The sequence below is a fragment of the Chiloscyllium plagiosum genome, unplaced genomic scaffold (assembly GCF_037043375.1).
Source record: "Chiloscyllium plagiosum isolate Xiang-an unplaced genomic scaffold, Cpla_swu_hap1 HiC_scaffold_8, whole genome shotgun sequence".
NCBI classification, from domain to species: Eukaryota; Metazoa; Chordata; class Chondrichthyes; order Orectolobiformes; family Hemiscylliidae; genus Chiloscyllium; species Chiloscyllium plagiosum.
In genome coordinates, this window is record NW_028270146.1 from 15096920 (window position 1) to 15120215 (window position 23296).

The 23296-nt window shown below is 45.1% G+C and overlaps 1 protein-coding gene across 3 annotated transcripts in view; it reads left to right on the plus strand.

Annotated features, from left to right (window-relative positions):
• Nucleotides 1-23296, plus strand: part of gtf2a1 (general transcription factor IIA, 1) — a 72831-nt gene that overhangs the window by 10367 nt on the left and 39168 nt on the right. For 2 of the 3 annotated variants that reach the window (XM_043696979.2, XM_043696978.2), the window contains exon 2: nucleotides 17804-17905. In XM_043696979.2, the coding sequence (XP_043552914.1) occupies nucleotides 17804-17905 (102 nt within the window). Of the gene's footprint in view, nucleotides 1-10097; nucleotides 10243-17803; nucleotides 17906-23296 lie in introns of those variants that run through there. The other variant, XM_087989603.1, reaches the window with a different exon arrangement.

Sequence of the window (23296 nt, forward strand, 5' to 3'; positions counted from 1 at the left end):
CTGAACTGCAGATCTCTATCTTATGAGATATCTTGTCCCATGAATCTAAAGTTCTGTGAGTTGAGAATCAGCATTTCAGTCACGTGAAACCTGTGACTGAGTAGATCTCATCCTCAAATTGAGGGACATTTGACCAGCTGTGTGAACTCATCAACTGTGGGGAAAATAGCAGTCCTGCATTTACATAGACCTCTGGCCCTGCTGGAAGGAGGGTCAGTGACTCTGGATACACATGATGCAAAGCTTATTATGTTGTGGAAAAATAAGGGAACCAGCTACCAAGGTATTTCCTGTTGAGCAATGCTGAAAATTGTATTAGCCCATGTTGCTCTTGTGTCAGATTGCAATCCTGGCTGAACACATTTATCCTGAATCCCATTATGTTTCAGAATTGGCAGATCCATAATCAACATGATTTTCTAAATCTGAAAGTGGCAAAAGAAATCCTGAGAGCTGAGGAGATCATTAACCTCATCAAAGTTTCAGTCATGGGAGCAAAGGTGGTTTGTTTTAAAGTGAAGAAAATTGGCTATCAACCAGAACTACTCGATGCGGTCTCCTGTAATCTGTGACCACATTATTCAAAAAGCTTTAGTATGTTTTCTGCTGTGTGTAATCAAGAAATTAGGGAAACAAACTTTTGGATTAGGAATAGCTAGATTGGCTAAAAATCAGACGAAATGTTGGCAAGTATAATTCTTCAAAGGGCAGATTGCAAGAAATGGTATATTCAAGAATATTTCAGAATTGGCATGCGTAATACTCTGCCTCTCAGAAGATGTTTCTTATCATTGAAGGAAAACATTTTAGCAGTCAGAAATGGAGGTAAACAGATAATCAGATTGGTTTTCTCAACACTCTCTTCTGGTACAAGCCTCCATGTTGATGTTTCTGAGCTGTCAAGCTGGAGTCATGTACCTCCATATCAAGTTTCTCCTACTTTCACATCAAGACGAGTGTGGTAGGAGTTAATAAAAGGCACCCAGCAAGAAATAAACTGAAAGGTTGCCTCAAGGCAAAGCAAATGAAGAAGTGGGGTTACTTGGATATATTTCCATTTTCTTTACACTATTTGGGCTCAGCAGTTAGCACTGCTACCTCATAGTGCCAGGGATCCAGATTCGAATCAGCCCTCTGGCAACTGACTGCACAGTCTCTCCCTGCCTGCATGGGCTTCCTCCAAGTGCTCTGGTTTCCTCCTACAGTCCACAGATGGGCTGTTTATGAGCAGTTTCACCTGACTACTCCACATAATGTCCACAGCTGTGCAGGCTAGGTGAATTAACCGTGAGAAATGTAGGGCTACTTCTGTGCCAAACAGCATAAAGCAAGTGATAGGCAGAGCTAAGCGATCCCACAACCAGTGGATCAGATCGAAGCTCTGCAGTCCTTCCACATCCAGTCGTGAATGGTGGTGGACAATTAAAACAACTCACTGGAGGAGAGGCTCCACAATTATCCCCATCCTCAATGATGGAGGAGCCCAGCACATCAGTGCAAAAGATAAGGATGATACATTCGTAGCAATCTTCAGTCAGAAGTTCACAAAGGATGATCCATCTCGGGCTCCTCCAGTGGTCCCCAGCATCACAGATACCAGTCTCCAGCCAATTTGATTCACTCCACGTGATATCAAGAAACAGCTGGATGCTGCAACGGCAATGGGCCCTGATAACATTCTGGCAGTACTACTGAAGATGTGTGCTGCAGAACTTGCTCCCCTAACCAAGCTTTTCTGGTACAGTTATAACACTGGCATCTACCCGACAATGTGGAAATTTGCCCAGCTATGTTCTGTACACAAAAAGCAGGACAAATCTAATCCGGCCAATTACCGCCCAATCAGTCTACATCATCAGTAAAGTGATGGAAGGGGTCATCAACAATGCTATCCAACAGCATCTGCTCAGAAACAGCCTGCTCAGCCACACCCAGTTTACTCAACTCCTGATCTCATTACAGCCTCGGTTCAAACATGGACAAAAGAGCTGAATTCCAGAGGGGAGGGGAGAGCGACAGCCCTTGATATCAAGGCCGCACTTGACCGAATATGGCATCAAGGAGCCCTGGCAAAACTATAATCAGTGGGTATCAAGGCGCAAACACTCTGATGGTTGGAGTCATACCTGACACAAAGGAAGATGGTTGTAGTTGTGGAGGGTCAGTCATCTCAGCTCCAGGATATCGCTGCAGAAGCTCCTCAGGGTAGTGTCCTGGGGCCAACAGTCTTCAGCTGCTTCATCAATGACCTATCCTCTGTCATAAGATCAGAAGTCAGGATGTTCACCGATGATTGTACAGTGTTCAGCACCGTTGGCGACTCCTTGGACACTGAAGCAGTCCATGCTCAAATGCAACAGGTTTTGGACAGTATCCAGGCTTGGGCCTACAAGTGGCAAGTAACATTTGCGCCACACAAATGCCTGACAATGGCCATCACCAATAAGAGACACTCTAACCACTGCCCCATGACATTTAACGTTATTCCCATCATTGAAACCCCCACTATCAACATCCTTGGGAGTTAACTTTGACCAGACACTCAACTGGACTCACCACATAAACACTGGCTACAAGAGCAGGTCAGAGACTGGAGATACTGCGGCGAGTAACTCAGCTCCTGACACCCCAAAGTCCATCCACCATCTACAAGATACAAGTCAGTGTGATGGAATACTCTCCACTTGTCTGGATGGGTGCAGCTTCAACAACACTCAAGAAGCTTGACACCATCCAGAACATTCGTGGGCGGCACGGTGGCACAGTGGTTAGCACTGCTGCCTCGCAGCGCCAGAGACCCGGGTTCAATTCCCGCCTCAGGCGACTGACTGACTGTGTGGAGTTTGCATGTTCTCCCCGTGTCTGCGTGGGTTTCCTCCGGGTGCTCCGGTTTCCTCCCACAGTCCAAAGATGTGCGGGTCAGGTGAATTGGCCATGCTAAATTGCCCGTAGTGTTAGGTAAGTGTAGGGGTATGGGTGGGTTGCCTTCGGCGGGGCGGTGTAGACTTGTTGGGCCAAAGGGCCTGTTTCCACATTCTAAGTAATCTAATCTAAAGCAACCCGGTTAGTTGGCACCACATCTACAGACATTCACTCCAAATACCACTGGCTACTCAGTAGCAGAAGTGTGTACTATTTACAAGGTGAACTGCAGAAATTCACTAAAGATCCTTAGATAGCACCATCCAAACCCACACTCAGTTCCACCGAGAAGAACGAAGACAGCAGATATTTGGGAACACCATCACCTGCAAGTTCCCTCCAAGTTGCTCACTACCCTGACTTGGGAATATACCACCGTCCTTCACTGTCGGTGGGTCAAAACCCTGGAATTCACTCCCAGTTGCATTGCGGGTCAACCCACAGCAAGTGGACTGCAGTGATTCAAGAAGGCAGCTCACCACCACCTCCTCAAGGGTAAATAGGGATGGCTATCAATGCTGCCCAGCCATTGATGACCAAGTCCCCCAAATGAAATTTTGAAAAATTTAGAAGCTAACCATGGGAAATGTAGGTTATAGGGTAAGGAGTGGATGTTCTTTAGTGTTAGTGTGAACCCGATGAACCGAATGGCCTGCTTCCACCCTGTAGGGACTCTATGATTCTAATTTTCATTTGAATCATACAATTAGAAATAAATTTTCAAAACTTTTAAAAAAATAAATGATCTATCTTTGAGTTGAAAATGAATGTCATCAATGCAAACAAAAAAATGATTTAATTCTTAAAGCTATGATTTCATGGACTCTATGTAAGTACTGTATTACGTCATCCAACTCGAGAGAGAGATTGGAGAAGAATACAGTTATTGGAAATATTTGTGGGCGGCACGGTGGCACAGTGGTTAGCACTGCTGCCTCACAGCGCCAGAGACCCGGGTTCAATTCCCGCCTCAGGCAACTGACTGTGTGGAGTTTGCACATTCTCCCCGTGTCTGCGTGGGTTTCCTCTGGGTGCTCCGGTTTCCTCCCACAGTCTAAAGATGTGCAGGCCAGGTGAATTGGCCATGCTAAATTGTCCGGCATTAGCCCTTCCTGAAGAAGGGCTAATGCCCGAAACGTCGATTCTCCTGTTCCCTAGATGCTGCCTGACCTGCTGCGCTTTTCCAGCAACGCATTTCCATCTCATGCTAAATTGTCCATAGTGTTAGGTAAGGGGTAAATGGAGGGTATGGGTGGGTTGCGCTTCTGCGGGTCGGTGTGGACTTGTTGGGCCGAAGGGCCTGTTTTCACACTGTAAAGTAATCTAATCTAATCAAGTTAAAATAGAAAATACTAGAAATAGAATTTTTCAAATCTGTCTGAGAAAAATGATTGCTTTTTTTGGCCTTTGGATGCTATCAGATCTAGAGCTAAAGTTTTCCAACATTTTCTGAATGTGCAGTCTTGCTGTGGCAACAGAAGTAGCAATTTGATTCTTTATCTATGTACTAAGAATAATCACAAGCCTGGGCAGACTGATATGCAGAGTAATTGTATTTTTAACCTCTTTTCTCTGCACTCTGCAGTAGTTTCACTTAATTTGGAACTTTTGGAATGAAATTGAAGGCGTAAGATTTATAATTTGTAATCGCAAGTTTTTTGCTAGAATTTACAGAGATGAGTGTAGATGCAGAATAATTTTGGTTTGTTAAACATTTTTCTTTAAAAACTTGTGATCGTCACAGAATCAAAATAGGAACAGAAATTGGTGGAGAAACTCAGCAGGTTTGGCGGCATCTGTGGGGAGAAAGCAGTTAATGTTTCGAGGCCAGTGATTCTTCATCAGAACTGAAGTCTAGAAAAGGTAGAAAAATGTGGGAGGTGAATTGATAAGTGGAGATGGAGCCCAAAGAGGGTGGGAGAGGTATGAAAGAGATAGGCAGACAAGGGCTAATAGTAAACCAGCGAGAAGCTGAGTAAGTGATAATGAGAGCTGAGAGTAGATCAGACTTGCGAAAGCATGTTATGTGATAAAAGGCTTGAGAGAGGGTGAGAATGGTTTGGTTATATTGAAAGCAACCCGTGTCATGAAAGAACCAGGGTGTGGGGGAGGGTAAAAACATGGAAAGGTGAAATCAGGCTTTAAAATTATTGAGTCCCAATTTTGAGTCCTAGAGGCTGCAGAATCACAAAGTGGAAAATGAGATGTTGTTTCTAGACCTTGTGTCGAGCTCTCTGAGCACTGCAGCAGGCTTGAGAGAAGAATATTGGCATGGGAACACTGTGCTGTATTGAAGTGATAGGTGTTTGGAAGCTTTGTCATTTTTATGAGCAGAACATGGATGTTCTGCAAAGCAGTTACCCAGTCTGCGATTTGTTTCTCCAGTGTAGAGGAGACCACATGGTGAGCAGCAAATACAGTAAACCAAATTGGATGAAGTGCAAGTAACATACTGCTACATGTGAAAAATGTCTGGGGCATGGGATAGTGAGGAGAATGGGCAAGTCTAACACCTTTTGTGATTGCATGAGAAGGTGCTGTGCCCTTCACCACCTATACACAGTAATGGCAGTGTGCATTCTGTAAGATTTACAAGTATTTCAGTAGCTCGCCAAGGCTCCTTCCACAGCACCTTCTAAACCTACAGCCTTTGCCACCTAGAAATAGTGTAGCAGAGGCATGTCAACACTGCCACCTGCAAGTTCCCCTCTAAGCCCCACACAGTCCTGACTTGGAACTATATCGCTGTTCCTTCATTATTGTTGGGTCACAATCCTGGAACTCCCTAAGATCACAACCCAGGACTGGAGCAGCATCACCTTCTCCAACCAATTTTTAAGAAGTTTTATTTTTAAGAAAAGGAATAAATAAACTGCACTTTGCACTAAACATGGGTGAGATCTAAGCCATCTTCATATTCTTGAAAAGCTATACCACTAATCTCGATGCTCGAAATCTCTGCCAATGAGCTTAGGTGAAATTCAGAAGGCCATAACTTTAATATATTGATTTCTGTGGCCAGTAGGTTATCCTATGAAAAGAGTTTGAGTAAACTAGGCTCTTATTCAATAGATTCAAAACAGAATGCTGGAGCAACTCAGTAGGCTTGGCAGTATCTGTGAAGAAAGAAAGAGTTAATATTTCAAATCCAGTATAATTTCTTGATGACTCTGGAACTATTCACATAACTAGATTCAGTGTGTTAATAATCTGTATCGTGTAGATGGATGAGTTGTGAGATCTTTGAAACTTAGAAAATGTTTAAGGGAGATTGATTGGATGACTGTGAAAAGTACATTTCCCCTGACTAAGTTCTTAAAAACAAAAGGGTTCAGTCTCAATAAGGTGTCCGCAATTTAGGACCAAAAAGAAAGAGTTGCTTTGTTGTAAATCTTCAACATTCTGTACAAAAGAGGACATGGATGCTCAGTTGATTATCATCAAGTCCGATTTAATAAGAAACTGTGCATAATGCTTTTTTTATAAATTCAGGTGGTTCCAAAGCACTTCATATTGTGTAGACATTGTAAGAAACTGCAGTTACGTATAGTCCAGGTTATTACATTCAAATCTCTGAATTGCTCTTCAGGATGGTTACGTTAGAGAAAGACAGTTTATAAACCAGGCTTGTATTCCCTTGAACATGTGAAGTTAAAGAATGATTCAAGTGAAGTATTTCAGATTATTAACCTGTTGGATGGGGAGCATGGAAACAGTTTCGTCTGGTGGAAGGGCTTTAGAACAAAGAAACAACTTTTTTTTAACTACATGGCCTAGACTATTTGAATATGATGTTGGGAGATTGTTCAATGCAGAAATGTTCCTGGAAATCTGGAGTGCTCATCCTAAAAAAAGCTGTTGGAACTGAAAGAAAATTTCAAAAATCCCTCAGATCAGTAATTTTTTTCTTAAGGCTATGAAGAGATCAGTGGATCAAATCCAAGCTCTGCAGTCCTGCCCGTCCAGTCGTGAATGGTAGTGAACAGTTGCCCAGCAGATGATTCATCTCAACTTGCTCCAGTGTTTCCCAACATCACAATACCGGTCTTCAGACAATTCAGTTCACTCCATGTGCTATCGTGAAACAGGTGAAGGCACTGGATATTGCTAAGGCTATGGGCCCTGGCAACATTTTGGCAATAGTACTGAAGACTTGTGTCCAGAAACTGCAACGTCCCTAGCCAAGTTCTTTGCACCATGTGGAAAATTGCCCAGGTATGTCCTGTACACAGAAAGGACAAATCCAACCTAGCCAAATGCTATTCTGTCAGTCTACTCTCGATCATCAGCAAAGTGATGTAAGATGTCATCAACAAGCAGCACCCAGTGACACCCAGTTTGGATTCTGCCAGGACCACTCAACTCCTAATCTCATTACAGACTTGGTTCAAATATGGATGAAAGAGCTGAATTCCAGAGTGAAAGCTCTTGACGTTAAGGCCACATTTTGCTGAGTGTGGCATCAAGGTGCCCCAGCAAAATGGGAATCAGCGGGTATCGGGGGCAAACTCTCTGCTGGTTGGAGTCATATCTGGCACGTAACAAGCTGGTTATGGTTGTTGGAGGTCAGTAATCTCCTTTTTCCACGTATGGAGTCAGCTATTACGAGGGGGCATAGCTTTAAATTAATGGGTGGTAGGTATAGGACAGATGTTAGGGGTAGGTTCTTTACTCAGCGAGTCGTGAGTTCATGAAATGCCCTGCCAGTAGCAGTGGTGGACTCTCCCTCTTTATGGGCATTTAAACGGGCATTGGATAGGCATATGGAGGATAGTGGGCTAGTGTAGGTTAGGTGGGCTTTGATCGGCGCAACATCAAGGGCCAAAGGGCCTGTACTGCGCTGTATTCTTCTATGTTCTATGTTTTATCACCTTTTATGAGAACATCACCTCTGCTTTTGAACATATATGTGACCACTAACTAGGGAGAGTTAGTGCTTTTATTATGAATTATTTATTATTATTGTTTGAGATGGAGCGATATTAAAAAAAAATTAAAAATTTGAAGTTGAGATTCCTGTAACCTTTGTCATTTGGAACTTAAAACTGTATAATGTTTGGCTTTTTTGTAATGCAACAAATTACCTTGAGTTAGTGCATTTGAATTTGAACTGACTCTGACCAGGCTTTCATATATTGTGCTCACTAAACCTGCAACTTCAGTCTCCTGTTTAGAATGGGAGGGGAAAGATTTAAAAGGTAACCAAGGGGCAACTTTTCACGCAGAGGGTGGTGCTTGTATAGAATGAGCTGCTAGAGGAAGTGGTGGAGTCTGATACAATGACAACATTTAAAAGGCATTTGGATGGATATATAAGTAGGAAGGAATAAACAAATGGGACTAGATTAGTTTATGATATCAGGTCGGCGTGGACAAGTTGGACCGAAGGGTCTCTTTTCATGCTGTACATGTCTATGACTGGAGGAAATAACTGGCTGGCAAATGCATAGACAGAGATAGCATATAACTAAGTTCCTTTCCCAGTCTACACCATAATTTGTTTAATGTGTCAGCTAGCTACTTGTCTGGGCTTGTGTGTTTATGTCTTGCCATTGCATTGATTGAATTGGTGACACCTGAACATTGGAACAGTAACCAGAATCAGCTGTTGCCATATTGTAGGTGTTTTTGATAATTTTGGTTGGCTGTTCTGTAGCTAGAAGCTATTTGGATGTGGGAATAAATGACTAATTTCAATTTTCTTATTACTGTTATTCAAGTCAGTGGCATATGAAAGGAGAGAACATAATGTTTTTTTTTACAACACACTGTAAATTTAAATGCGTTTTATAATCTATTTCATTAGGGTTGTATTTTGATATCAAATATTATGAATGTTACATATCCTTCATTGAACTCTCATTGTCTAGCACGAGAGTACATAGCTTCAAATTGAAGGGTGATAGATATAGGACAGATGTCAGAGGTAGTTCCTTTACTCAAGTGAGTAGTAGAGATGTGGAACGCATTGCCTGCAACAGTAGCAGACCTGCCAACTTTAAGAGCATTTAAATGGTCACTGGATAGGCATATGGATGAGAATGGAATTGCGTAGGTTAGATGGGCTTCAGATTAATGTCACAGGTCGGCGCAACATCGAGGGCCGAAGGGCTGTACTGCGCTGGAATGTTCTATGTTCATTATAATACTTTGATTGTGGAACTTGCATCTTCACCCATCTGAAGATTTTTACATCATTTTCATCCTTGCAGTGATCGTTTCCCAAGGCTCTCTAGCAAATTGAAATGATGAAAAGAACTTGCATTTAATAGCATCTTTCACCATCTCCAATAATAAAAGACTTCAAATTCTAGTCATGGTTGTTTTGTAGGAAGGCAGGACAAACAACTTGCACACAGCAAAGTTCTACAAACCACAGTTGATGAAACTGTCAGATGATCTGGTTTAGTAATGTTTGAGAAATGTTATCAACCACACTTGGAGGATTCCCCACTCCTTTTTAAATGGAGTTTTGTCAAAAAGACAATTGAAGTTTTGAGATCCACCCCCTTTGGCTTTGTCTGAATCCAGCTATTTTCTTCTCAATATTCAAACCATCTGTTGTCCTCAAGCCAAATTTATATTTATATAAAAATTATGCAGGTAAAAGTAGATTACAAAACTTAAACTTTGTGTGTATCTCTCACTTTAATGCCACTTTCCTCTACATCAAAAGCAAAATACTCTGAAACCGATAAACTGAAATTGTTGGAAATACTCAGTAGGTCTGGCACCGACTGTGAAGAGTGAGATAAAGTTAACATTTCAGATCAAAGACTTTTCTTCTGAACCTCTTCCAATGTAGCACTCAACCTTGAAAATGTGGTTTAGTTTCACCAGCTGCTGCTTAATCATTAAAGCCCGGAGCTAGCTCATGACACGTCTTGCACATGTACTTTCCCAGGACACGAGAAGTATCCACAAGTTTCCAGCCAGGAGCCGTGTCCAATAGTTGTAGCTGTTTTAAGGTTCAGGCAGACTAAGGATAGCATCCTGACACCTATACGCTGAAACGCAAAGTGTTCATTGCCCGGTAGTAATGCCCCATGTCAGGATTAATGTAGATTAAATGCATGCTATTACAGTTGATAGTGCACAGTTACATTCTAATTGCAGTGCAGTTACCTTGCAGTAAATATAGCCAACATATAAACGAAGCCAACTAAACTACTATAAATATGAACTTCACCTGTTTAAAAAGCATTTCAGAGCACAAAAGGAAAAAATTGTGGATATGAAGATACCAAAACAAAACAAAGGAGCAGAGTTAATGCTTTGGGTCCATGACTTTGCACAAATCCAGGATCGTCAAGCTGAAACGTGAGCAATGTTTCTTCTTCATGAATACTGTCAGAGTATTAAGTAGCATTTTGTTTATTTTAGGTAAAATTTCTTGAAACGCCCTCCAATTTATTTTTGCCACACCAAAATAGTTGTTGACAGTGAAAATGTAGTGAGAATTAAAACATAGGACTCGCAATGTCAAGAAAAGTTCCCAATTTTCCCAATAAACTTTAAGCTGTAACTTCAGAATCTTGTTATTGAACAGTGAATACTTATTTCTGTGTATTTGTTAGCCTGGTTAACAGTTCAGATTCTCTTCTTCCCTGAGACACTGAACAATATCTCTCCTGATGTCTATTCTCCAGCTGCTGCAGCTCACCAACTGCCTCCCCCAGCTTTCTTCACCAACTCTGTCTCCACCACAAAGTGGCCCCCACCAGCCCTCTGGAAACCATTCGACATGCAAATTGACATAGACAAGCTACCAGGCTCACTATATACTATCCAACTTCACCATATCATCATGTCTGCTCTTCTACCAACTCATGCATTTAAATAGGATGCATCTTGGCTTGATTTCTGGGTACTTGCTCACTTTCTTGCTTATTTGGGCTGCCACACTTTGTGGCCTGCATTAATTTTTAGCCTAGAAGAATAGGCAAGCACCTTATCACAGTGGGGAGCACAGAACAGTCAAAAAGGTGGACGTGCCACTGTAGGGCATCATCTGTCTATGTCAGTACCTACAGCATATGCCAGCAGCTTATGTGGCGAATGCTGCATGACCTTCACCCAAATGACTATGACTGGAAGTCAAAATGAAGCAGTCTGTAGCAAGGTCAAGGGGGACTATGGTCAGTCAGGGGCTGTTGCCAGAGTCAAGAAAGAGGTCCCTGTTACAGTCAAACAAGAGGTTTGTCTGATTCCAATCTGAGGGTTGGGTCATGTTAGTGAGGCGTTTGATCCTAGTAGAGTCTCGGGATTGGTCCACAGTCTGTCCTGCAGATCAAATGCAATCAGACCAGGGATTACAGGTGTGTCAGTTGAGGTACTATGGAGACATCAATATTGGTAGCTAAGATGGAAATTCTTTTCCTGCAGTGGGACAAATGAAGAGATTGAGCTTCAGGAAGTAGTTGAAAGAGCTGTTAGTGTGAGACAGCTTGGATAGACTGGTCTTTACTGTTTTTCATTGATTTTGGTTGTCCATCAAAGTTTTGTCAAGATATTAAGTTGGTCAGCGTGGTCATTGTTTTAGAGGTAAAAACAATGACTGCAGATGCTGGAAACCAGATTCTGGATCAGTGGTGCTGGAAGAGCACAGCAATTCAGGCAGCATCCGACGAGCAGCAAAATCGACATTTCGGGCAAAAGCCCTTCATCAGGAATAAAGGCAGAGCGCCTGAAGCGTGGAGAGATAAGCTAGAGGAGGGTGAAGGTGGGGAGAAAGTAGCATAGAGTACAATAGGTGAGAGGGGGAGGAGATGAAGGTGATAGGTCAGGGAGGAGAGGGTGGAGTGGATAGGTGGAAAAGGAGCTAGGCAGGTCGGACAAGTCCGGACAGGTCAAGGGGACAGTGCGGGCTGGAAGTTTGAAACTAGGATGAGGTGGGGGAACGGGAAATGAGGCAGCTGTTGAAGTCCACATTGATGCCCTGGGGTTGAAGTGTTCCGAGGCGGAAAATGAGGCATTCTTCCTCCAGGCGTCTGGTGGTGAGGGAGCGGCGGTGAAGGAGGCCCAGGACCTCCATGTCCTCGGCAGAGTGGGAGGGGGAGTTGAAATGTTGGGCCACGGTTTGGTTGATTGGTGCGGGTGTCTCGGAGATGTTCCCTAAAGCGCTCTGCTAGGAGGCGCTCAGTCTCCCCAATGTAGAGAAGACTGCATCGGGAGCAATGGATACAATAAATGATATTAGTGGATGCACAGGTAAAACTTTGATGGATGTGGAAGGCTCCTTTTAGGGCCTTGGATAGAGGTGAGGGAGGAGGTGTGGGCACAGGTTTTACAGTTCCTGCGGTGGCAGGGAAAGTGCCAGGATGGGAGGGTGGGTCGTAGGGGGGCGTGGACCTGACCAGGTAGTCACGGAGGGAACAGTCTTTGCGGAAGGCGGAAAGGGATGGGGAGGAAAATATATCCCTGGTGGTGGGGTCTGTTTGGAGGTGGCGGAAATGTCGGCGGATGATTTGGTTTATGCGGAGGTTTGTAGGGTGGAAGGTGAGCACCAAGGGCGTTCTGTCCTTGTTACGTTTGGAGGGGTGGGGTCTGAGGGTGGAGGTGCGGGGTGTGGACAAGATACGTTGGAGGGCATCTTTAACCACGTGGGAAGGGAAATTGCGGTCTCTGAAGAAGGAGGCCATCTGGTGTGTTCTATGGTGGAACTGGTCCTCCTGGGAGCAGATACGACGGAGGCGGAGGAATTGGAAATACGGGATGGCATTTTTGCAAGAGATCCGGTGGGAAGAGGTGTAATCCAGATAGCTGTGGGAGTCGGTGGGTTTGTAAAAAATGTCAGTGTCAAGTCGGTCATTACTAATGGAGATGGAGAGGTCCAGGAAGGGGAGGGAGGTGTCAGAGATGGTCCAGGTAAATTTAAGGTCAGGGTGGAATGTGTTGGTGAAGTTGATGAATTGCTCAACCTCCTCGCGGTCATTGTTTTAGCCAGTTGCAGTAGTGACTTTCTTACTGATTGGATTGCCAGATTGAGTTCTGCACCAAGTTTCATTTGCTAAGTGTTTTTATAAATATTTTTTAGATGTTTTCTAATATCAGAAATGTTAGTTAAACACCTCTGGATTGGGTATGTGTTGATCCCGGGCCTCCTGGCTCAGAAGTAGGAATTCTGCCTTTGCACCATGAGAGCTTAGGCTTTCTATTTGCCAAACCTTTGGGAAGGTGAGTTGATGCACTTAACACACTGCAAACTGGAGAAAATGCTTTTACTTGGTAGATATAGAGATGATTGCACTAATTTGATTTCAACATTATTTGCATTTCTATTTTGGATTGGATAAGAATGGTTATTACACAACCCACAGCCTATTTGTTCCATCTTTTATAGTGATGTTATCAACACATTGCCCTCTTGCCCCTCATCCCAGTTTTTATCTGCTTCCTTTCATTCTGGTGAGGTGTAATTCCTTGCTTACGCTCGTCCAATGTCTCTCCTGATGTCTCTTCTCCATATTAAACCTGGTTATCTATTGTCCGACTATTTAACAATGAAAGCTAATATAGCAAAGGAGAATCATGGCCACCAATAAGCTCCTTTCAGCAGCGCTTACTGAACTGCACCAAATAAAATCCTCCTTGATCCCACAATTGCAAAGGTCAATTGTATCTCATGCAACATAATTCTTCATTTCCGTCTGTTGTATGTAAAGTTTTTTTTATCTACCTTGATGCACTTCAATTCGAGCTCAGATTTAACTTTGAACTGGAGCAGTCACGTTAAGCTCCCTTTACTCAACATATTCCATGAGAAATTCATTGATTGGTTCTTCACCATTTTCTACCAGAAGGTGTCTCCCGAGGCAATATTCTAGAGTTCCATGTGCCATAGTTTTGGCCTTATTGGCAATCTTATAGAAAGGGCCTGAGACACTTGCTTGATGTGCAAGCCTGGTGCAGAAATAGGGTGCATCAAAGCTACCTCAATCAGATCACTGCTCACAATGGATTGCACATAATGACAAATGAGCTTTAAAAATACCCAGTCTATGTTGTTATCATGGAAGACTATAATATCTAAATAATTTGAACAACAGTGAAGCTAGCCATATTTTTCCCATTCACTCATGGGATGTGGATTTTGCATTTATTTCTCATCCCTTGAGAAAGTGGCGCTGAGCTGTAGTCCATCCGTTAACAGTGGTTAATGGTTTTCCTTTGCCATGTAAAAGCTGCTGTTGTCTTTGCAGATGGAAGTGGTCGTGTGTTTGGAAGTGATGTCTAAGGAGCCTTGATAATTTCTGCAGTGTATCTTGTAGACGGTACACATTGCTGCTACTTAAGATTGAATTAGTCCAACTGTACATGACGTTTCTGGACAGTTTTCCACATGTTCAGGCAAATGCCAGTGTTGTTGCTATTCTGGAGCAGCTTGGTGAGGGCCATGCTAAGTTTTTGAGCACAGATCTTCTGTATTACTGCTGGGGGAATGTTGCCAGGGCCCATATCCTTCGCCCAGTGTCTAACATTTTCTTCTTGCTGCTACTATGCAGTAACAGCAAGTGGTATTTTCCATTGATATGATGCTGTCATCAAACCAAAGGGACAGTCTGTATACCTTTGAAATGAGTAATGTGAATTTCATTTCTGTTGTACAGCTACGTACATGTCCTGTGGGTCCCAACAACTGTTTCATTCTCCATGGCAATGCCTCAAACAATCAGAATTGACTTTCGAGCAATGAGCACCCTTTTCTCAAGCCACATAAGTTGTTTCTCCCTTTTGAAATTTGATTTCTTGTGTCTGTCCTGAGGACTGTAGGATGAAAGATCTTTGACACCACGGCCTTTGTTTTCATCAATACAACCAACATTGTTGAAATATGCTAGTTCAGTACGAATTGGAAAAATGTCTTGGCTGACATAGCTTAGTTACATCCTGGGCAATGAGCCATTGTGGACATCAAGAAGATGTGCTTAATGCATGCAAGGAAACAGCAATCACGAGGTTTAGTTGTATGAAGAGAGTTCAGAATAATTAAATAGCGATAAAACAGGAAAAAAGCAGGTTGTAGACAACAGGAAGTAAGCTCAAGTATTAATAGTAGAAATGGTTAGAAACGTTATGTGCATTTTAATACAAAATAAATGAATTCGCAAAATAAGCAGTGCACAGAAGTCCAGTGCAGTCCATTGTGGAGGTTAGTGCAGTCTTTTGCAGGGAGATTTTCATAATTTAAATATTTAATCCAGAAGCTACATTAAGGTCCGAAGGATGGCATGTTTTGTTTTTATTTTTAGCAGAAGAATGACTATTCAGTGCTTTTATTCCATATAATGTAATATTATATGGTGTATAATATAAGAACTAGGAGCAGGAGTTGGCAGTTCAGTTCCATGAATCTGCTTTGTCATTTGATAACATCATGGCTGAACTCATCTTGGTTTCAAACCCATTTCCCTGTATATGGTCCATAACCTTTCAACCCATTACTAATTAAAAATCAATCTCCTTCTTCAATGTGCCAGGAACCATCACACTCTGTGGTAGTGAATTCCGTAGATAAACTTTTGAGAGAAGTACTTTCTCATCCTTGCTGCCACTTATCCTAAAGGTGTGATCTCATTCTAGGTTGCCCTACAAGTTGAAAACATCCTCTCTGCAGCCGACCAGCTCTCAAGGGAAATGAAATGCCTTATGGAATAGATTTAATGTTCAGCTAATCAAGGCCGAATTTAACACAGATATAAGTTGGACACAGATTGTAAAAATGTAGGACAGAATGTATAAGAAGAAAAAAAATCCAATTAACACAGAGACACCTGTGAATAACATCAAAAATGTCACTTCCAGTGCCAATGCCTCAAAACAATTAAAATGGAATCTAGTCACTCAAAATCGGCACAAGCATGATAGGTGGTTCAGTGGTTAGCACAGCTTCCTCACAGTGCCGGAGATCCGGGTTTGATTCCAGCCTTGGGTGACTGTCTATTATGGAGTATCTATGTTCTCTCTGTGTCTGCTTGGGTTTTCTGCAGGTGCTCCGGTTTCCTCCTGCAGTTCAAAAATGTACGGGTTAGGTGGATTTAACCATGGTGCGTTGCCCATAGTGTACAGCAATATGCTGTTTAGGTTGATTAGCCATGGGAAATGCAGGGTTACAGGAATGGGATGGGTCTGGGTTGGCTGGTCTTCAGATGGTCGGTGTGGACTCAGAAGGCTGAATAGCCTGCCTCCAAGCTATAGGGATTCTATGAAAATCAAGATAATAGAGTAGAATGTTTACTCATGCCCTGTCATCCAATATTGGGAATATTGGATTGAGATTGCTTGCTTTCTCCTTTTGTCCTCTAGTCTCAAATCCTTTTCTGTTCAAACCTTCACACTAATCTTAACACTTGATTCTCTTGTTGGCTACACTTTTGCTTTTTAAAATGATTTTCATTCCGACAACTTCACTAAAACATATCCTAACCCGGGCCCGTCCGTATTTGCCATATCCAATTTTACACCTAACCTGCTTTTCCATTGACAGCATCGACAAGTGCATTATTGACCCTGGTTCCATGCTCATTTTCGTTCAAACTCCTAATCTCTCCAGTGCATTTGCTGCTTTTCAGCTTCTCTCGCTGTCTATTGTGAATTATTCCTCGTTGAATTTCTTGGGCACACCACAACAGTGGAATCTGGAAGGCCACACCAGGCATTTTAGGATGAGGTTTTGAGGAAGGGTCACTTGACCTGAAATGTTAGCTCTGGTTTCGCTCCACAAATGTTGCCACACCTGCTGAGCATTTCCAGCAATTTCTATTTTAGGATGAGGCGCACTTTCTTTCAACTAAGTACTGACGAAAATGAAGCCATTTTTATGAACTCTACCTGCTTGCCACAGACAATCCATCCACTCCCACAGCCTTCTGCAGATGCAGTTCTGATGAAAAATTAATCTCTGGTCATTCTGTAGCAACCAGTGGAAACTGCAAGTGCTGAGCAATCCCAGAACTGCTGCAAAGTTTTGAACAGATTTGGGGAAACAGATTACCTGCTCAATTCATACATCTTCAATTTTGGCAAATTTGAGCCAGAGTGTTGGGGGAGGGCAAGATTGGGGGTGGGTGGGTTGGGGTGGGGGGGCAGCGGTGAGGGAGTGGAGTGATATTTATTGATTTTTCTGCATCCTGAGCTAGGAAGAACGCAAGTCACCTAGGTTTTCTCCATTATTGTCGACATAATAATGCGTTTTCTGGAAAATGAGGGAATGTGATATTCATCTCAAATAATTTTGGGCCCAGTCCCAGGTAGCCAAATGATTTGACAGCCACTGATTACGAATTGAGTATCTTGAAGGATATATGAAGGAAAAGGCAGAAAAGTGGAAGTTGAGGATTACCAGGTCAGCCATTATCTCATATTGGCTGCTAGGTGGGCTGTTTCTGCTCTGATGTCTTTTGCCTTTTGGCTCCATATGCCCGTACCTTCAGGTTGAGAGAGAAAGCTATTCTTGATTGAATCAGTTCAGTGAGAGTGCCAACTTAAATGCCAGGTCCTGTAAAGCAAAGGCTTTTTGAATAATAATACAGTTAAGAAATCAACTGTGAGGATGTTTTTGCATTTAATTTGAAAGCTTTTGCTAAGGTTGCCTGTTTTATGGGTCCTCTTGTGGTGCAGTGGTTGTATCCCTACCCCTGAACCAAGAGACCTGAGTTCAAGTCCCAGCTGGGCCAGAGATGTGTAATAAATCTCTGAACCAATTGATTGGAAAAGGAAAGGATAAAACTAATCAACATTTTTTTAATAGAATCTACTGCCACTAGTAATGATTAACTGGTAATAAATGTAATTCAGGATGAAAAGTATGAACAATTTATTTTAGTTCGCACTTTTTAAATCTCTAATTTTCTATTTCTTTAATTTTTCTTTGTTTTTCTAGCCTAAACTCTACAGATCAGTAATTGAAGATGTAATCAATGATGTACGAGAACAATTCCTTGATGATGGAGTGGATGAACAAGTTCTTATAGAATTAAAAACGGTACAATTTTTTAAAATACCCCAACCTAACTTTCAAACAAAAACTAAGTAGAAAAATGCATTTGTAATGAAAACCTTCCTCAGTGTTTACATTGAATCACAGTTTACATTCTAATGATGATCTGTTCTCACAGCTTGGCAGTACCATGTGTTGACATGTTAGATGTTGGCTAACAAAACACTTACTGGCAGAATCCTAACACATGAAATTGGTTCTCTATATTTTGACTTCGTTTTGGCGGTTGTATACTATGGTAGTAAATTACTACCATACAGCAATTCAAATTCATCTTTTGCTACTCAAGATGAATGCTAGATTGCACAATTTATTCCATTGACAGTACAATATCGCTGTAATTCTAAATTCCATTTTGTGATTATTTTAACAATATAAAAAGGTTTGAAAAGCCGCTCTTTTGCTAAAGTATACTTTAGGTTCACTGTTATTTCTCAGGTGTAAAGCACAATAGATGCCAACCATGACTTTTAATGTACTGTAATCATAAGCTTGCATAATTGCTCTGATTTGTTTAGTGGCACTATTGTAGCTCCAGTGAGGATTGTAAATACATCACCGAACTAACAAAATCTCACCTGTGATTTGTTCTTCCTGACTCAATGTGAAGCAACAGTAAATGTGAATGATGCATTTTTTAAAAACATGTCTTGTAATTCAGGAAGGCCTGAAATAAAATTTCTATAATCCTGGTCTATTGGGTCTGTACTGGTTAATTGTGCAGAACAACCTTGATTAGCAGAACAAGACGGAGGGGAGGAAAACTGATCACGCTCCCTTCATGCCCCCGTTACAGGGTTCCTACTCCCTTCAGCACATTCTCGTAAGGGCCTCTCTGCGTTTGCAGGCAGTCGGCAGTGGTTTAAGGATTTGTGTTGCTGCTCCATGCAGGTGATGTCCGAACGCATTGTCCAGAGGATTAACAAGGGATCAGGCTCTTGGTCGGAGTGTCTGGCGATGATCCGTGGTCAGTGGCTTGTTGGCAAGCTGCGTTGCGAGGAAGAGCAGAAGGGGCGAACTGTTCCCGAGGTCTCCAAACCCATCACAGCCATGCCAGGCCAAATTATTGTTGCCAAGGCCAGTGTGGCCCCTGTCACCCCGACTCTTCGGAGACGTCCTGTCACAATCTCTCGGCCACATGTCTGTGATGTGTCAGTGTTTAGAGTTTCAAGTGGTGGGAAGCCAGCCAGCCACTTGAGTTCAGGATGGTTGCAGATGGTGCTCGAACATAAGACAGGGTGCCGGTGGAATTGTGACTCAGTTTGAGCGACTTCCCACAGTGGGAAGAGCTCCATTTTAGCAAGGAAGCCAATCCGGGACTTCATACGACCTGGGTGACCTCCAGGCCGGCTAGTGACACTGAATTCAGTCTGGTCGGTGAGCAAACAGTGTGTCCAAACAGGGTTCCATGACAGTGAAAATAGCAGAAACAGGGTTCCTCTGACAGCGACAATAGCAGGAATAGGGTTCCCATGGTGGTAACAGTAGCAGGAACAGGGTCCAGTGGCGGTGACCGTAACTGGAACAGGGTCCAGTGGCGGTGACAGTAGCAGGAACAAGGTCCAGTGGTGCCGACTGTTGCAGGAAATAGGGCCAATGGCAGCGACTGTAGCAGGAACAGGGTCCAGTGGCGGCAGCATTATTAGGAACAGGGTCCAGTGGCGGCGACTGTAACAGGGTCCAGTGGCGGCAACATTAGCAGGAACAGGGTCCAGTGGTGGTGACTGTAGCAGGAACAGTGTCCAGTGGCGACGACTGTAGCAGGAACAGGGTCCAGTGGCAACAGCATTAGAAGGAACAGGGTCCAGTGGCTGCGACCGTAACAGGAACAGGGTCCAGTGGTGGTGACATTAGCAGGAACAAGGTCCAGTGGCTGTGACCGTAATAGGACTGTAACAGCAACAGGGTCCAGTAGCGGCGTTTGTAGCAGGAACAGGGTCCAGTGACGGCGGCAGTAGCAGGTACAGGGTCCAGTACCGACAACTTTAAGAGGAGTAGGGTTCAGTGGTGACGACTGGAGCAGGAACAGGGTCTAGTGGTAGTGACTGTAACAGGAACAGGGTCCAGTGGCGACGACTGTAACAGCAACAGGGTAGGTTGGTGGTGACATTCGCAGGAACAGGATCCAGTGGCTGTGACCGTAACTGGAACAGGGTCCAGTGGCAGTGACATTAGCAGGAACAGGGTCCCATGGCTGCGACCGTAACAGGAACAGGGTCCAATGGCGGTGACTGTAGCAGGGTCAGGGTCCAGTAGCAGCAATCATAACAGGAACAGGGTCCAGTGGCTGCGAATGTAACAGGAACAGGGTCTATTGGCAGTGACATTAGCAGGAACAGGGTCCAGTGGCTGCGACCATAACAGGAACAGGGTCCAATGGCAGCGACTGTAGCAGGATCAGGGTCCAGTGGCGGCAACTGTAGCAGGAACAGGGTCCTGTGGCGACAGCATTAGTAGGATCAGGGTCCAGTGGCAGCAGCATTAGTAGGAACAGAGTCCAATGGTGGCGACTGTAGCAGGATCAGGGTCCAGTGGCGACAGCATTAGTAGGAACAGGGTCCAGTGGCGGCGACTGTAACAGGGTCCAGTGGCGGCAGCATTAGCAGGAACAGGGTCCAGTGGCAGCAGCATTAGCAGAAACAGGATCCACTGGCAGCAGCATTAGCAGGAACATTGTCCAATGGCGGCAGCATTAGCAGGAACAGGGTCCAGTGACGGCGACTGTCGCAGGATCAGGGTCCAGTGGCAGCGACTGTAGCAGGAACAGGGTCCAGTGGCGACAGCATTAGTAGGAACAGGGTCCAGTGGCGGCGACAGGGACAGGGTCCAGTGGCGACGACTGTAACAGGAGTAGGGTCCAGTGGTTACGGCTGGAGCAGGAACAGGGTCCAGTGGCAGCAGCATTAGCAGAAACAGGATCCACTGGCAGCAGCATTAGCAGGAACATGGTCCAATGGCGGCAGCATTAGCAGGAACAGGGTCCAGTGACGGCGACCGTAACAGGAACAGGGTCCAGTGGCGGTGACCGTAATAGGACTGTAACAGGAACAGGGTCCAGTAGCAGCGTCTGTAGCAGGAACAGGGTCCAGTGACGGCGACTGTAACAGGAACATGGTCCAGTGGCGGCAGCATTAGCAGGGACAGGGTCCAGTGGCGACGACTGTAACAGGAGTAGGGTCCAGTGGTTACGGCTGGAGCAGGAACAGGGTCGAGTGGCGGCAACTGTAGCAGGAACAGGGTCCATTGGCGGCGACTGTAGCAGGAACAGGGTCCAGTGGCGGCGACTGTAGCAGGAACAGGGTCCAGTGGCGGCGACTGTAGCAGGAACAGGGTCCAGTGGCGGCGACTGTAGCAGGAACAGGGTCCATTGGCGGCGACTGTAGCAGGAACAGGGTCCAGTGACGGTGACTGTAGCAGGAACAGGGTCCAGTGACGGCGACTGTAACAGGAACAGGGTCCAGTGACAGCAGCATTAGCAGGAACAAGGTCCAATGGCGGTGAATGTAGCAGGATCAGGGTTCAGTGGCAGCGACTGTAGCAGGAACAGGGTCTAATGGCGGCGACTGTAGCAGGAACAGGGTCTATTGGCAGCAGCATTAGCAGGAACAGGGTCCAGTGACGGCGACTGTAACAGGAACAGGGTCCAGTGACGGCAACTGTAACAGGAACAGGGTCCAGTGACGGCAACTGTACAAGGAACAGGGTCCGGTGGCGGCGACAGTCGCAGGAACAGGGTTTGGTGGCGGCGACAGTAACAGGAACAGGGTCCAGTGGCGGTGACATTTGCTGGAACAGGGTCCAGTGTTTGCGACCGTAACAAGAACAGGGTCCAGTGGGGACGACTGTAGCAGGAATATGGTCCATTGGGGACGACTGTAGCAGGAACAGGGTCCAGTGGCGGTGACCGTAGCAGGAACAGGGTCCAGTGGCGACAACTGTAGCAAAAACAGGGTCCAGTGGTGGTGACTGTAGCAGGGTCAGGGTCCAGTAGCAGCAATCATAACAGGAACAGGGTCCAGTGGCTGCGAATGTAACAGGAACAGGGTCTATTGGCAGTGACATTAGCAGGAACAGAGTCCAGTGGCAGCAACCGTAACAGGAATAGGATCCAATGGCGGTGACATTAGCAGGAACAGGGTCCAGTGTTTGCGACCGTAACAGGAATGGGGTCCAGTGGCGGTGACATTAGCAGGAGCAAGGTCCAGTGGCGGTGACTGTAGCAGGAACAGGGTCCATGGCGGCGACTGGAGCAGGAACAGGGTCCAGTGGCGACGACTGTAGCAGGAACAGGATCCAGTGGGGACGACTGTAGTAGGAACAGGGTCCAGTGGGGACGACTGTAGCAGGAACAGGGTCCAGTGGGACGACTGTAGCAGGAACAGGTTCCTGTGGCTGCGACCGTAACAGGAACAGGGTCCAGTGGGACGACTGTAGCAGGAACAGGTTCCTGTGGCTGCGACCGTAACAGGAACAGGGTCCAGTGGCGGTGACATTAGCAGGAACAGGATCCAGTATTTGCGACCGTAACAGGAATGGGGTCCAGTGGCGGTGACATTAGCAGGAGCAAGGTCCAGTGGCGGTGACTGTAGCAGGAACAGGGTCCATGGCGGCGACTGGAGCAGGAACAGGGTCCAGTGGCGACGACTGTAGCAGGAACAGGATCCAGTGGGGACGACTGTAGCAGGAACAGGGTCCAGTAGCAGCAATCATAACAGGAACAGGGTCCAGTGGCTGCGAATGTAACAGGAACAGGGTCTATTGGCAGTGACATTAGCAGGAACAGAGTCCAGTGGCAGCAACCGTAACAGGAATAGGATCCAATGGCGGTGACATTAGCAGGAACAGGGTCCAGTGTTTGCGACCGTAACAGGAATGGGGTCCAGTGGCGGTGACATTAGCAGGAGCAAGGTCCAGTGGCGGTGACTGTAGCAGGAACAGGGTCCATGGCGGCGACTGGAGCAGGAACAGGGTCCAGTGGCGACGACTGTAGCAGGAACAGGATCCAGTGGGGACGACTGTAGCAGGAACAGGGTCCAGTGGGGACGACTGTAGCAGGAACAGGTTCCTGTGGCTGCGACCGTAACAGGAACAGGGTCCAGTGGCGGTGACATTAGCAGGAACAGGGTCCAGTGTTTGCGACCGTAACAGGAATGGGGTCCAGTGTCGGTGACATTAGCAGGAGCAAGGTCCAGTGGCGGTGACTGTAGCAGGAACAGGGTCCAGTGGCGGCGACTGGAGCAGGAACAGGGTCCAGTGGCGACGACTGTAGCAGGAACAGGATCCAGTGGGGACGACTGTAGCAGGAACAGGGTCCAGTGGGGACGACTGTAGCAGGAACAGGGTCCAGTGGGGACGACTGTAGCAGGAACAGGTTCC